This window comes from Notolabrus celidotus, chromosome 18, assembly GCF_009762535.1.
Source record: "Notolabrus celidotus isolate fNotCel1 chromosome 18, fNotCel1.pri, whole genome shotgun sequence".
In the NCBI taxonomy this organism is placed as follows: Eukaryota; Metazoa; Chordata; class Actinopteri; order Labriformes; family Labridae; genus Notolabrus; species Notolabrus celidotus.
Genome location: NC_048289.1, coordinates 16891864 through 16908317, shown reverse-complemented (window position 1 = coordinate 16908317; position 16454 = coordinate 16891864). Strand labels below are relative to the sequence as shown.

General features: G+C 38.6%; 1 protein-coding gene across 8 annotated transcripts in view; it reads right to left on the bottom strand.

Moving 5' to 3' along the window:
• LOC117829876 (protocadherin-15-like) overlaps positions 1–16454 on the bottom strand; it is a 245906-nt gene that overhangs the window by 195093 nt on the left and 34359 nt on the right. For 7 of the 8 annotated variants that reach the window (XM_034707604.1, XM_034707609.1, XM_034707610.1 and 4 more), the window contains exon 3: positions 1565–1718. In XM_034707604.1, the coding sequence (XP_034563495.1) occupies positions 1565–1697 (133 nt within the window). In that variant the 5' untranslated portion in view covers positions 1698–1718. The remainder of the gene's footprint in view (positions 1–1564; positions 1719–16454) is intronic. The other variant, XM_034707605.1, reaches the window with a different exon arrangement.

Sequence of the window (16454 nt, the reverse complement as noted above, 5' to 3'; positions counted from 1 at the left end):
TTGCTCCTATACACAATAAGTAAGAATATCAAATAATCCCTCCAATGTGGACATAAATGGTGGCTAGGCAATTTGATAATAATGGTGTGTATGCACTGTATTGATTTCCAAACAAATTCCACACTGTCCCTTTTGTATTTACTGTTAGTGACTGCTTTCTTTAAGCCAAGCCGTCTCTCAGTGATAGTGAAGCTTTGCTCTTATATGCTTTAGAGCCATATGGCTAGCAAGCATGTCTAGAAAACTTTGTTGACCCCAAGTATCAAAAGCAGTGTCAACTAAACAACTAAACTGTGTTCATATCTTCGGCCTAAAGACATACAGTATCTTCTACTAGGTCAGCATTGATTTCAATGTTTTACATTGTACACCGTTAAGTAGTTGTCCAATCAAACAGAATACATATTTTACAATTATTTATGTACTTTACATTAATGTGACCCAAGTAGGGACTATTTGGGAGAAAGAAGTGGACATGAAAAATGTGGAATGATACAGTACCATTATCTTAAGTAAATAATATTACAAGTAAGGGATAATGTATAGTAAGCAGTCTCACCAAGGATTATATTTCACATAACCACCTGCTCACTATGCATATACAAACAAGTTGACACTGAGTATTGACTTACAGGTGATTTTACTGATTTAAAAATGTTATATTTACGCAGCGTAAACAGGAGTCTCTCAGATTTGACAGTTGGTAGCACTCTTAAGGTTCCAATATTCTTATCAGCTTACTTAAAAGTGGAATTAAGATTAAATGTAACCTTTTTATTCATATTGAAGTTAAAATACCAGCATTTTCCTGATGTGATTCTTAACAGATGCAGAATACAACAGCAGCACCTGTATTGAGTCCTCTTCCATGTAAGGTTTCCATTAGCATTTCACTCAAACAGTCATGTGACTCTGCCAAAGTGTTTTGAGTCTGTTTTCTTCAATTTGGTCAACGTCTCTTTTACGCAGCTCCTCGTGTGTTTTTACTTCCCTCGCTAGTGTCTGGGATGATCAGCCATTAACCCACAAATCTAACCTTTCAAAATGTATTAAGAGTGATAGTAACGATATCCTCCGTGCTGTTTCTGATGCTAACATTTTTGCCACATTGTCAACAGGAAGAGGATAATCAACGATGTGATTTAAAATGACGTATGTAATCGGGTTGTCCCTGTCATTGCTCTTTTTATTCAGAATGAACTACACTTGTTAGAGCGTTTTGATCAATCACATTCAAGGGTTTAGCAAGACAGCTAGGTTATTACACTGAATAAAAACTTATAGTTTTTGTCAATATCATCATTTTGTTAATACTTCAATAATGAACAGATATCACATTTCAATAATGTTGCAGCTGAGTGAGATGTGCTTGCTTAAACTGTCTCAAATTCAGAAAAGTTTTATGTATGACTCTTGTTATAAATCCCCTCTGTGGAGACTTGATACCACTCTAAATGATAGAAAAGAGATCAAAGCAAGAGATAAAAATATGACAAGACAAAGAGCAGGTGATAAAGAGATAGATAAGGTGATGGAGAAAGTGACAAAAATTAAGACACTTTACCTTCAGTGTCTTGGCCAAGGCAGGTTGATAGCAGCAGCAGATAAAGAACTCCTGTTCCCATTATATTCAGCCATCTGACCCGGCCCCATGACAGTGGCCCCATTAAATGCGTCCTACCCATCTTCACCACCATGCTTCACCAAGCATCCAGCTGCTGAGAGGAGGGAACATATGGACACAGGTCAGTTACAAACATTATTAGCTATATGACGCATGCAACATTAATAGCTGACATTTTCAGAAGCACTTTGAATGACCTCGACCCGTCCCTACAATAGTAAGCTTTGGATGAAAGTACACTTCATGACATTATAAAGGTGAGCCACTCTCAAAAAGTAAATGCCCAGATCCCAACCAACTTTCTGTTCATGGCTGTATTGTCGCAGCCTGTTTCCAGCCTTTGATTAATATTTTGGGGGCTTCTGCATCAAAGTAAGTGATTGTTTCTCTTGCCATGTAACATGCTGGAAGTGGGAAAAACAACTTAGATTCTAAAGCAAAAAATTGGATAGGGGATTCAAGAGATATTACAGAAAGAATAATTTGCTCTTATATCTGGTATTAAATTTGAATCTAAATCTAGACCAGTTATCTAAACCAAGAAAAAAACATAGTGCTGTAAGTTATACTATTATATGCATAGTCCAAAAGGTGATCTGACTGGTATTATAAACATATTTAAAACATACTAGCATCCATGCTTTTGTCATCATTCTGCTCTGACCTTTGACCTTTAGGTTTTGCTATGGAGAACAAAGAACATACCGTAGTAAGGAGAGAAAAAGAGTATTAAAGGGGGGGGTTAATTGCAAAAGCAAGATCAGATTATGTGTTATCTAGCTCATTAGAATGGAATCAGATCACCTTTTAATATAAGGTGTAACCAGGGTGAATGTGTGTGTGGCTTCTGTCCTCCAATTAAATCTACCTGAGGAACATTTACAACTGCAAAGGAAAAATAAGCTTTTTTGGGTGATCTGGGTCTGATGGTGTGTGCATGTTTAAATTGTTCTTTAATCATATTTTGGTAATGCAGTTAAGCCCCATCTGGCATCAATACTGCCCTCATAACCACACACTCTCTAGAATTAGCTCAGACGAACTGCAGGAAAAAAAAACATTCTGCTCTTTACAGTCTTAAAAGACTATGAAAGTGTGGGGCTCTCGTGATTAAAAAAAAAGTCTTTATCAGCTGTTTCAAAGTGTGAGGTATGCTACACTTTGGGGAGCATGATTGAATCTAACAAAAATAAATAGATAAATACTTCTGGTTAGCCAACATCTGTGTCCAACTGTCCAAGTGTTTCTAGCTAATGTTTGTTGCAGAATAGAAGCGAAATGTGGTCACAGGAGAAAGTAATCAAGACATTTAGCGCTGTTTATATCATGGTAGCCAAATCATCACATTGAGTCATGTTTCACACAATTAAGGAATCAAAACTCCACAACAATGGTTAAACTGCAGCAAATCAACTGACTGTGTGTCTCAAAGACACGGACTCATTGTTCTTACTGAAGTAGAAGTGAGAATAATAGTAAACCAGTATTGGCGATTAGTGTATTGCGCAAGTGTGTAGTATGCGAAACGTACCAGGTCCATTTATGTAATATCTGAGCTGTCACTTCTCTGTCACTGACCAACCAAAATCAAGAAGGGGAAAGACTTTTGATATAAACTTTTTCAACAACAATGGTGGAGGTCTGTAGGCAACAAACTCATTTGTGTTGAGGTACATTTTCCAGGTCTAAAGCTTCTAATTCTACAACACAGCTTCTGTCAATTGTTTTTTTTTTCAGTTTTATTCGCAAAATGCCAGAGATTAAAAGTGTATGGGTATTTTAAATCAGACTTGGGTCACAACTTAAGGAAGTGGAAGCACCATGAGTCAACGTAAGAAACCTGTAAAAGGTGTCAATGAGAAGCTCCCTGAAACTGAGGTAGTGGGCACTTCCATTGTGAAAAAATGCTGTTAATGGGCATAGGCCTGCATGCATGAGGTTGAGATAGCGGAACACAAAGTGATCAGTAATGATCTGGTTTGGCCCAGTCCTTCCAATGTATGATTTAACTATGAATTTTTCAAGTCTGTTTTCAGTTTAAGAAATGAACCATGAAGGATTGTTGTTTCAAAAATCTAAGGTTACAGTAGCCTACAATTTAAGTATGGATATGAGGGAACATTGGGCTGAATGTGGTTAAAATGGAAAAAAAGACAAATACCATGGCCAAACGATGGTAAAGAAAAAATATAAAGATGTTTGAGATCTTCAAAAAGGCAATAACTCTTTGTCCATGTACTTTCAAAAAATATTTAAAAACAATAAGGAGTCTATGTCAATTCAGATGTTCTGTTGTCTTGTTGTCATTTAATCATGTTGTTTTTCTTTGATGTTGCCAGCCAGTCTTTTTACATTTCTGATAATTCAACTTTCAGATAACTAAGCAGCTAAGTGGTCCACTGTGTACTCTGTCATTATTTCAAATGAGTATAAAGTACAACAACGTTCAGAGAAATTACTCTGAGCTATTGAGTGTTGGCTAAATCCAGCCCAAGAATAGCAGCAATTTATAGCATGACTCATTTGATGTACCCAATATAGTGTTTTTTCCACTCTCTGTGGTAACACTGAGAATACTGTTCATCCTACAGAAAAATGTTGTGTTAAATTAGACTTTATCTGAGATTAAACTCAGCTGCTCTCGTTCAGGAACAACATCAATCACTTCCCGTCACGCCAAATCTACCGCCTGTTTAATTAGAACTGATTTATGTAAGTTCCCATGGCAGACATTACTGTGACAGAGTCAGATAACTACTGCCCTGCCCCCTGAATGGAGATAGAGTTGGCTGACAAGGAAAATGTGATTGTGATATTCTACCAAACCCCAGAGGTGAAATCCAGCAGTCATGGGGGCAGCTTTACTGAGGGAGTATGGACTCACAGTGCCACCGTGCTGCTCTTAACCAGCCTTAATTGAGTTTGGCAAATTAAACTCTGGTAATAATGGCATGCAGGTGTGGTGGACTCTGAACAAGACATAGTAGAGTGTCAGAGGAAGCCATAAGAGGGCCATGATTACACCTCCGACATGGTACAGAGGGAGAAAGCAGATGGTATTTTTTTTTCCGTTGCACTGATTTTTATGAATTGCCATGGCTGCTCAATTCTAGGAATTCCTTTGAGTCCATATTGCCTTCTGCTAGTCCTGCTGATGAGTCTTATAAAAAAAAAAACTCTGGTAGTTTTCTAATAAGGCTTTATCCCCCAGGCAACTTGTCTTCAATTGGAGCCCCAGGGAGTCCTTTTGGTGAGAAACTAATGGGCGTATGTGAGTCTGGACTTGCATCACAAGCATCTATGCGCACTACATATCCCAAAACTACACAAGGAGAACAAAAATAGAGTAATATTGTGCCAGGCTTTATGAAACAATATTCAAGCAATATGCATGGGGTAATGATGGATGGGTTTTTGAATTTATCAATTCAATCAGAATTAATTAATTAATCCAGCCCCAACAGACCACTTAGCACATGTCTACTCCTAACAAAGAATTACAAATTATCAACCATACAGTTTAAATTATATGTTGGAGGAGGGGGAGGTAGAGCATATGTCATTGGCTCTAGCCAAAACAGACTCCTCGCCCTGGTTCTGCATTCATTGTTTTCCAACATCTCTTCACAGACTCTTCCCTCTGATTTTCTCTTTTCTTATGTAAAGTTGGGGGTATATGGACTGTATTTAAAACGTGCTGCCTCTGGTCTTGAGTTAACCACTCAAAGCCATTCACCAATTCAAACCCCATTCATAGCAAGTTGGGGTTCAGTGTCTGGTCCAGGAACACTGAGGTGACACCCAGCCCTGGCGAGAGATATCATGAACTAGTGCTAACTGTTGAGCCTCCAGAGTAGTCCATTGCCTAACTTGATGAAACACCTGCGATGGGAGGTGCCCGGTTAACAACCATGGTGATGTACTAGCCCTTGCTGTACATCTATCCTGATCTATCTTCATGCTTGGGTCATGGGGGTCATGGGGTCATGTGGATAATGGAGGATGTAAGGGATCATGTGATAGGTAATGTGACTTATCAGTAGCACTCAGAAATTGGAATAAGGACAAAATGGGATGGGTTTCTTCAATGAGTGTTTGTCTTTTTCGTGAGGGCACAAGGACTTTATGTTTATATGAAAGCTTAGTTTTAGTAAAACTTGTAATAAAAGGAGTTTACAGGGCTTTATAAATAAAATATTATCATGCTTATTATTGTAACTATTATCATCGGTCCTTTTACCAGCAGAGGTTAATTTTAAAAGTTCTTCTTTGGTTAACAATTAAGGTTGTAATCAGTTGTATAATTCAGTATTTTAATACAGCATAATAAAGCTTAGATCAAACTTCAGCTGGAAATACTGAGGAAAGAAAACCAAATTCCAGCGACAGGCTTAATCTTCTGGAAAGAATTTGCTCACTTAGTGGAATAACACTTTCAATAACCTCTGCTACAACCTTGTAACCCAAACAGTGATTCACTCCTGGATGTCAAACTTCTTTTCTTAATAACCTCACATTGACAAAACGGCACTAAACCCAAAATAGGTTTGTTTGATACAGTAACCTCCTAAAAGTAGTTTAGCCTGTTCTAATAAAAAACACAGAGAACACAGAGCCAGGTTTATTTTTTATAGTGATCAATGGAAATAAAAGATTTCTCAGTCTAGCTTACAACTACCTTACCACTTTTATTTAGATGGTCAGAGGTGTCGACCCTGTCTATTTTAGATCATTGCCATTTTTTTAGTTTACCTAATAGTATCACTGGAATATCAGTTATGGGGCAGCTGTGGCTCAGTGGTAGAGTTGGTCGTCTCCCCATTAGAAGTTCGGGATTGGATACCAGGTCCCGCTGTCCACATGCCAAAGTGTCCTTGGGCTAGACACTTAACCCCGAACTGTGGCTGTGTCAGTGTGTGAATGGGATTAGTTCATACTGAAAGGTGCTTTATATAGCCTCTGACATCATTGTGTGAATGTGGTGGGAATGTGACTTCTAATGTAAAAATTACCTTGGGTGGTCAGAGGACCATGAATGAAAGGGCTTTATAAACACAGTCTATTTATCATTTGGATAACTGTGAAACTTTGAGACGATCCGCTATTGGGTCATTACTCTCCTGATACAACCCTGTATCATTGCAGTTTCTAATAGGACTCTTGAATGTTGGGGTATGTTGGCAAGCCCCTCTTTAAGTGTCCTAAACAGTAAGTCAATGTTGATTTATTATCTCAAACTATGATCTTTCCTAAACTGAACCATTTATACAAGTGCCAAAAGCTAGCAATTCAATTAAAGCAGTTTTAGTTTTTTTTTTAAGTTTGGAAAGAAGACTGAATTGTTTTGCAGCAAGTTACATTTGATAACTTAAATGTATTGATCCGAAACCAGAACAGACATTTGGACAAGTTCACAATATGGGTCGAGGTTGTGACTTTTATTGACCTCCCTTCGTCTCTTCCAACCGTCCACGTAGATTTTTTCATGAACTGTAATGAGACACTGTTTCTACCATGGCTTGATCAGAACAGAAGACAAGCAGAACACACAGTATGTTTATCTCTTGTAGCCTGGCATCACAAACAAATTCACAAATGTTTTTTTTCCATCTGATATTGTCAAAAAGGTACAGACCAAAATGTCTATCCACCCTCAGACCAATCAGGGTGGTAAAACTGTGACGTTATCAGATGGTAGGTTTGGTAGCTAGTCCCAGCATTTAATTCATATGGCTTATCCTTACAAACACCTCACTGGTCCATCTGTAAGCTTATCAAACCCAACCCATATTAGTTAAATGGCACACACCATACAAAGGTTGTATGATAACCTGTCTGAAAGGGATGGAGCCAGACACCAGAACAAATATAGTGTGGACTTGTATATTCATTTGATTTCCAGTCTAGACCTGCAGGTGTACAGTGCAGGTATTTGTCTGCTTGCTTTAATAAATGCATATTGCACAGACCTGAGTACACTACTGCCTTTCTTTTTATCTTATATCTTTATTAACTACACAACTTCAAGAGCATAAAGATAGTACTAATAAAGTTGATAGATTCAACTTTGTTTAAGGCCTTAACTTGAGAAAAGTAAAAACAAAAGGAAAAGTAGATATTTTTTTGCTAGTTTTACCCACAAGAGACAAATCTGTAAAGTGGTTTGCACATCAACAACCTCTTAACTTGAGAGTTGCTAATTCTTGGCCAGTTCTGTTTCACCGATTCAACAATAGGGGCATTAATAAGGCTGAAGTTGTCTCGAATATGAGTCACAAGAGTTACATTTTCATACCTGTTTTGTGGAGCTCAATGTAAAGTATATGGCTGATTCTAATTTAAAATTGTGTTATGTTCTCCGTCTTACTTGGTTTGTCATACATTATGATGATTATTGATGATTAGTATCATTATTAAATTAAACTGCAACCATAGTAACTTCATGGCTGTACGTCTGTAAGGACTTCATGATACTCTTTGTATCAGGATACATGGGTCACAAACAAGTGGCAACCTCCGGTCTAAAAATATGAGTCCAATGCGGAAGTGCTAGAAACTGCAGTTCATCGAGGATCCGCTTGAGGCTGGCTCCGGAAGTACTGGAAACCACATACACACCAATTGAAAAAAGACGATCTTTACAGCAGAAATAAACATGTTTACAGCCTGGTGCAAAAGACAAGTGTAGTCTGGATAGCTCATTTCTCGATCTGCTCACACTGTACGGGCGGTGAATTTTTTTCTAATGTGGCAATTTTGAAGAATATGCAATATGGCTGCTGCCGACGATTGGCCTCAAAACAGCGCTTCAGAAACAGATGGGTGATGCCACAGATACTACGTCCATATTTTGTACAGTCTATGGTCACAACATGATATGAGTTGGGGTACTTTGCAATAAGAGCTAAGAGCTAAGAGCTGAGAAAACCATTTTCCGATATGAAATTTACTACTCATTAAAATTGGAACAAACTGGATACAAAGGATGTGCTGCATTATGTATTTAGCTTATGTTTTATATCCAGTCACTTGACAGGGGGCTGCTAGTGATGTGCAAACCCAAGAATAAAAGATTAAATTGTAAATAATACATGCATTGAATTAAAGCATCACTGCCGAAAACAAACAGCATCCATACAAATAAAATGACTTCAGATAGCATAGTTTCCTGGACAACACCCCGTAGTTTCATCAGTACTCTAAATTCAATGAGAGGAAAATCAAACAATGTAACAGAATGAGCCAGAATGTTGTCTTATGTTTAATTTAATTTAATTTAATTCCCTAATAAGGTTCGCAAAACATTGTGGCACACAATAGTAGGCCATGCTGTAAGCGTCAGTAACCAAGATGAAGTGTGCGAGGAGAAGCGCTTCAAAAAACTTCAAAAAGTCTCATTCCTCCTGAGAGTGAAGGAAATACAGCCGACAGATAGAGTGGAGCGCTCACAAAGGAACACAAAGGAAATGAGGAGGAGAAAATAAGAGAAAGATGGAGATGCAACAGAAATAGAGAAAGAAAAGAGAGCAATAGAAGAGATGGGGCAGAAGGTAAAAAAAAAGAGTGAGAATAGGAGATTAGAAAAGAGGACAAGGGACCAAAAATACAAAGACTTTGTCCCAGACAATGCCAGACAGACAGACTGACAAAGACAGAAAAAGAATGAAGCGCAGATTGTGACCGGTACTTTAAAGGCCAACTTCTCATTGATGTTTAATGATCACAGGGTGGGGAGGTTGAGGGGGGTGAGAAGAGGGTAAAGCTAGGCTGAGTCCAAAATAAGAGGGAGGAAAAGAAAGAGACAATAGCAATCTGAGGAAAGCGACTGAAAAGAAAGAGCAAACTCGAGAAAAACAAGCAATATGACCAGAAACTGTGGAAGGCAAAAGCACAAAACTCTGACCCCAAAACAGAGGATATGATTATGCAAATAAGAGTCTCTGTTAAAAATAGTCAAGTAATGACGCCAAGTAACAAAACGGAGTCTTGACCCAAAACACTGAGCGATGTTGACATGTTGTTTCATGTTGCTCACTATCTCAGTGTTTGTCATCAGCATCCTGTCATAGCGAGTGGCTGATGAGACCTTGTTACAGTAACACTAACCAACTGTGTTTGCATGTGTGCAGAAACAGGAGAACAAATAAAAATATTCCCTTGTACTGTCAGAGCTGACATCTGTCTATTTCTCTCTCTCTTTGTCAGTCTGTCTGTTTGCCTGTTTGTGCGAGTATTTCTGTCTGTCTGTTGGCCTGTTTGTCAGTGCCTGTCTGCATCTTTCACAGCTTGTCTACTACCAAAATAAGACCAGAAACTTCCTGTTTTTTTTTCATTTTAACTGGCAGTCTTACACGAAATGGCTCAATGTGTACAGTTTGTTGTCTTGCTGGAGGATGTGTTGCCTGGATACAAAGCAAGGAACCTGAATCGCACAGGTCAATCTGTTGAGGTGCCACACGGCTGGCCAGAAGTAAGGGCCAAACTCCAAGATTCACAGGCATATGGAGACCACGCTATACAACAATGTCACATATAAAGAAAACAACTTACTAACAGGCCACTATGCCTTTCCAAGGTTAACCTACTGTTCATTTGGATGTTATTGAATTGCGTGAGTATTGTTAATTGAAACGAAGAAGGCAGCTACATCACCTATTTAAAATGGCCATATTTTCTTGTTACTGGACCCTGGATTGGCACGTCACAACCATAGACTGTATAAAATATGGACGTAGGATCCATGACATCACCCATCTGTTTTTGAAGAGCTGTTTGAGGCCAATCGGCGGCGGCAGCCATATTGTTGCTGTCGAGCCAGTGTGACGTAAAGAGGCGGGCTTTGAGCCTCCTAGCAAACAGCTACAGTGTTCCTGCAGGCAGCTGTGCCTCTCATTGGAAGACTTATAATCTCAATATCTTCAAAATTGCTGCGTTAGAAAAAAATTACCCCCTCACAGTGTGTGCTGATCGAGAAATGAGCTATCCAGACTACACTCGTCTGTTGTACCAGGCTGTAAACATGTTTATTTCTGCTGTAAAGATCGCCTTTTTCCCCATTCATGTGTATGTGACTTCCGGAGCCAGCCTCAAGCGGATCCTCGATGAACTGCAGTTTTTAGCACTTCCGCAATGGACTCATATTTGTAGACCGGAGGTAGCTGCTTGGTCACAACACTGCTGCACATTACCTGCTCATCTGGGAGGAGGGGAGGTGAGTTATCAGAAGTGAATGACACTGAAGTACCGTTTTCCTAAAAAGGAAAAAAAAAAAGCCTTCAGGAGCCCAGGGATAAGAAGGAAGTAAAAAAGAGGAGGATGTAAGTAATGTGCTGAAGGAATCAATCATTCATCTGTTGCAGTTATGCTAGCTTGTTAAAGATGGATGATAGTCCTGTTTGTGTGTGGAAAGATTATTAATGTGTTGAGAAAATAACCAGTGTAAGAAATACACTTTTTTGTGAGGTACAGTTTGTTAAATGGGACCTATATTATTATTGAGATCTTCCTGTGAAGCGTGTACTGCATGCACAGAGGCGAAATTCCACAGTGCAGCGCCTGCTGATTTGACTCCGAACCTCTGCTTTTTCGTCTCCCAAAAACGTCCTCTCTCTTCATCTTTTCTATCAAATAAAAGGCCAATTAGGCCAAGGATTTCTGTCTTTGGTGTTATTGTGAAGTATATTTGTGATGCCATTGCGTAACGTTAACTAATGACCTGCTTATAATGAATATTCTCAGCAATCTAACATCCTCAAGTATATCACCTTTAATGGCGTCAACACTACAGAATGTGGAGGTCTTTAGCTTTTGTTTTAAATGATGAAAAGGCACTCTGAGTCAAATGGAGTTTGATTACTCATTCCACAACAGAGGAGAAGAGTCCAGTGACTTCAGGCCCTGCCATGATGGGAGTATCAGGTACCTTTTACTGTCAGATGGTAGTTGGCAGGAGCGATTGTAGACCTGGATAAAAGGAGTTCAGGATAGCAGGAACTGTTTTTGTTGCTCTTTTGTAAGCAAGCAGCAGGGTTCTGAATTTGATGCAAGAGGCAACCGGAGGCCAGAGTAGGAATTTAAACAGCAGAGTGAAGTGTGCTGTTTTGGGTTGAAGTTGTGCAGCTGTGTTCTGGATCATTATTTAAAGGTTTGACTGTGCATGAAGGGAGGTCTGCCAGAAGGGAGTTTCAGTCGTCAACATATATTAACAAAATGAAAGTTAAGACTTTTAAGACGGATAACAATAAGCTTAATACCCTCGAAAGCGCTGGCAAACTCTTTGTTACTGCAGAGTTCAAACAGTAACTTTTAAGGATGGAACAGGCAGACCGGGCACAGGCCCAAAGCGCCGGGACCAGACACCTGTTTGAAGTGATGAAAAGTCAATTATCCAACTACAAAGACGTTCTAAACTACAAAGAGATAAAAGCAAAGACAAAGAGATGCTTAACTAAAACAAAGAGACCTAAAACAACTTCAAAGACATGTAAAACTGCAACAAAGACTGGCAATCGAAAACACTGGAAGAGAGGTAATCGTAATACAAACGACCGAAGAGCTGACAGATCTTTTTCATGTCTTTTGTTTTGAAGGTCCTACTCCTTTTAGATTTCTGCATCCAGGGGACTGTTCTCTTAATCTGATCATGGATGTAGGACTACAAAAAATAAGCTATGATGTAACATATCAAAATATTTAAAAGACATGTTTTGTTCTTCACATGTGAGTCTGAACACATTTTACTACTGCATGTCCTGCTTCAAAACTTCAGTCTGCCATTGCTTATTTTCAAATTCCATTAGCATTTCAACTATTCATTTTTGTTGAAGTAATTGCACAAAAGAGAGTAGGCTTTAAAAAACAGGATAAGGCAAGGTTTCATAATTTTTTCCAACATTAATGTGATAAACAACTTGCACTACACTGTCAAAATGAAGCAGATGATGCATAGAAAACATTATTTCGAAATATAGACGCCACCATACACCTGCATATGGAATTATCCAATTATGTGCAACTCAATTTTCTGTATGAAAAGCCATTAAAAAAGTGTGAATCAGTTTGCAACATGCAGATTGGGGGTAAATTGTACCCCACCTGGTACAGTCAGAGAGCACAGAGTCACACACACACACTCATACACATGCTGTTGTGTTGACCAGGCTGTCCAATAAGCTAATAGCGGTGCACTTTGCTTGTCTCGTCTTGTTCTGCCAAACTCGCAGAGACAGTCAGCACCTGTGAGTGTGGAGAGGCAGCATCCAAAATGTAACAATTTTCCTGATTGCACACACGCACAGAGCAGTGGAAAAAAAAAAACACAGAGACCGAGGGAAAAAAGTGCAGAGAGAAAGACAGAAAGAAAGAGATTATAAGTGAACATAAATTATAAAAGAGTTTTCTTCTAAAGCCTCAGGTCTTAATGCTCAAGTTCTGGATTCTCAAAGAGTGCAAATTCTTCAGCAAGACAAGGAGTGATGGAGACACATCAAAGCCGGCCTGGAGAGGAAACTTTCCAACTTATTAAGGAGAACAGACTGCGAAGGAGTATCAGGATTACAAAATCAGAGCAGCCAAATGCTAGTGACTCCATATCCACCCCTTTACTGTGATCCCCAAACATCGCCACCAATAGATAGAATCAATTACCATGTAACATTTAAACAATTCATTTTCATATACAGCTGCGTGTGCAGGGGTTGGCCTGGTGTAGAATAAAATTTGATTGGCTACTTATAAGGTTCCACTCAGACTACATAAAAAACGAATGTAGTATCCGTGAAATCACCCAACTGTTCTTGAGCGCTGTTTTGAAGCCAATCGTCAGCGGGGACCAATATTGGAAATTCTGAATACAACCAAACTTTGTCCGAGATAGTGAGAGGTAAAGAGGCAGGCCTTTAGCCTCCTTATTTGGTTTCCTGTGTTACTGCAGCCAGCCTCAAGTGGATGCTCTATGAACTGCAGTTTTTAGCACCTCTGCATGGGCTTCATATTTTAAGACCAGATGTTGCCGCTTGGTTCCACCCCATATTCTAAAACTGTGATGGCCCTCTGCCTGATCAAAGGCATGACATAAGATCAAATCAACTTATTGTTGTAACAGGATGCTGGCAAGGAAAACCCAATGTGTTGATAAAATGAAGCCAATATTGTGGCTCATAAAATAGCTGTTCCTTAAGGGAGAAATCCCTGTTAGGTTCCACATTAAAATTCACACATTTACAGCTAAATCACACACATTTACAGCCTGGTTTCAAAATTGTTTTATTGTATGTAGCTCATTTTATTATTCGTTTACACTGTTTTTTGTATAACCCAACAGTTAAGAAAACATAAAGGCCATGAGTTTATTATAGGTTAGGTTCAGTCAGCACTTTCAATATAGCTGCCGCCATTGTTGAGCTTTAAAACATGTCTACAGAAACCAATGGGTTGCATCATAGGGACTACGTAGGGATTTTATACTGTCTTTGCTAGTGGCTTTTGTGGCATTTTAGTGGCATAAAGATCTTAAAGAATCAAGTATGAAGAAAAAGTATATTCCTTTGTTTGATTTAAAACAATTAATACCCAGCTCTTTAGGAAGCACTATGCACTTAGCTAGACTGTTCTCCACTGTTGTCCCCAGTGGCAGATCATGTCTTCCAGCTACGATTGACTCGCACTGTCCTGCTCTACTCTGGGAATCTGTGTTCAGCTCTTGAGGGACCCAGCACTTGGTACTTTGGTCATTATTATGGTGATGTTAATTGTTGATGATGATAATGGAAGGTCTTAAATTGGTTGGTTGCTTCATTGTAGATGTTCCTTATTTCAGAAAAAAAAAAAAAAAAAATTCTTTATTAACTTTTGTGCATTGCCTTTACACTGCTTGGCAGTACCTGCACCCAAATTGACTTGAAGCACTTTGTTACTCTTACTGATCTTGTTTCCTCTTGTCTAGATCTTTGCTTGTGTTGTTCTTGTTCTCATATGCACGTCACTTTGGATAAAAGCGTCTGCTAAATGACATTGTAACATTGTAACATATAAATAAAAACATCTGCATGTTATATTCATGTTGGTAGTTAGAGCAGATATGATTCTTGGAGATAGAAATGGTAAATAAAGATGATACGACAAATGTGTGCACACATGGCCACCCCTGCATTATTCAGTGCCCCAGTGGGGCATACACCCCTGGTTGTATGTATTGTGTGTGAAGGTATACTGCTCATTTGTAAAAAAAATAAATAAATAAATAAATAAATAAAATAAAATAAGCTTGCCGCCTTCAGGTAGGCATGCAAAAAAAGATCAATTTACCAAGTTGATCACAACACTTTTAGTTATAAAAGTACAAAACAAAATAAATAGTCATCAAATATCAGACAAAGAACACCAAAGTCTTTTTTCTATTCCTGAACTCATTATGAAGTTCCCAGGTTTTTTGTTCAACTTTGCAAGGTCCTTCATTTGCACTCAAGTTGGAATTTCAATATTCTCAACAGCACTTGAAAATCTTATTAAAGCCAGAATACCAAAGTGGCAACATTATGCTGGTAAATGTTCTTGTCAACTAAACGAATACTTGTTGCTGTTATGTTACCTCAAGTGCTACCAAAATAAATGAAGCAATTTGTGAGATTTGCTCGCATCAGAGCCTCAAAGACTTTTATGCACCTAGCCTAATCAGTTTGTTATCGCTGAGCACATGGAAGGTACAATAAAACAAAATCTGGCTGCGGAAATAGACATATCGATTAGCTGTGGGCACGCCAGAAGGAGAAAGACGGATATGAGAACTATTGTGAACACAAACTAAATTGGCAAAACCAGAGAGCAAACAGGGAGCCAGGGGAAGCAGATAGATGAGGAAGAAAATGGAGAGAAAATGAGGCATTAAAGCAAACAGTGGGGAGAGAGATAAAGAGAGAAAATAAGGTTGATGACATAATAATGGAAATTTATAAACACAAATGAAGAACCGCTGCAGAAACGGAGAGAATCATGGGGAGAGAGGGGGAAAGAGAGTACATATTCTAGGTGATCTTGCAATAAAGCACCAGAACACATTGGTGTATTGTCACACATTTTTTAAAGCTGACACAGTAATAATGCTTTTTTAAATAATCATGACGGTAAATACTTAAAATTCAAAGCTATTTAGAAAGTAGAAGGGATCTAAATTAACAGAAAGACAGAGAGAGGGGGAGGAGGAGGAGAAAGAGTTGGAAGGAACTTGGGTTCAAATGAGGACAATTTATCCGCATTTCCACTGTGTTCGTTCCACTTAGAAGATTTGGCATCCCATCCAGCAAGCATGCTTTGTCAAATCCTGGAACTTCTAGTCTCATTTAAGGCTTTATAATACATGAATCCCTTTCAGCTGAATTCAGTTCTACTGGTAATATAATGTCGGGAGAATGGCTCCAGAGTTGTTAAATTGAATAGAGGCAATATAATTGAATTCAATGTATCAAAATGAAAATCTGATGGAAATCCTGGCTTCTGTAAAGAAAAGAAGAATGACTAGAGCTATGTTATCTACTCACTGTGGTGGGAAATAAGGGCAATGAGGGGGCCTCTACTTATCTTAGGTGGATATTTGTAGCATAGCAAGATTTAACCCATTTCACCACCTGCAATAAATTTTTATTTAATTCGCCCACTTTCTGTGATGGTTTTTGTTCTCATTCTACACTTACATCAACCTCCTTTCCAGAAAGCCAGATGAGACCAAGAGTGTGCAATGGACGTTCAGGTGATCAGAAAAAAGGAAAAATTTAATCTAAATATTTTCCATTTATTTGGAGGTTAGTTTGTAAGTAGGTTAGCCAAGCCAAGACTT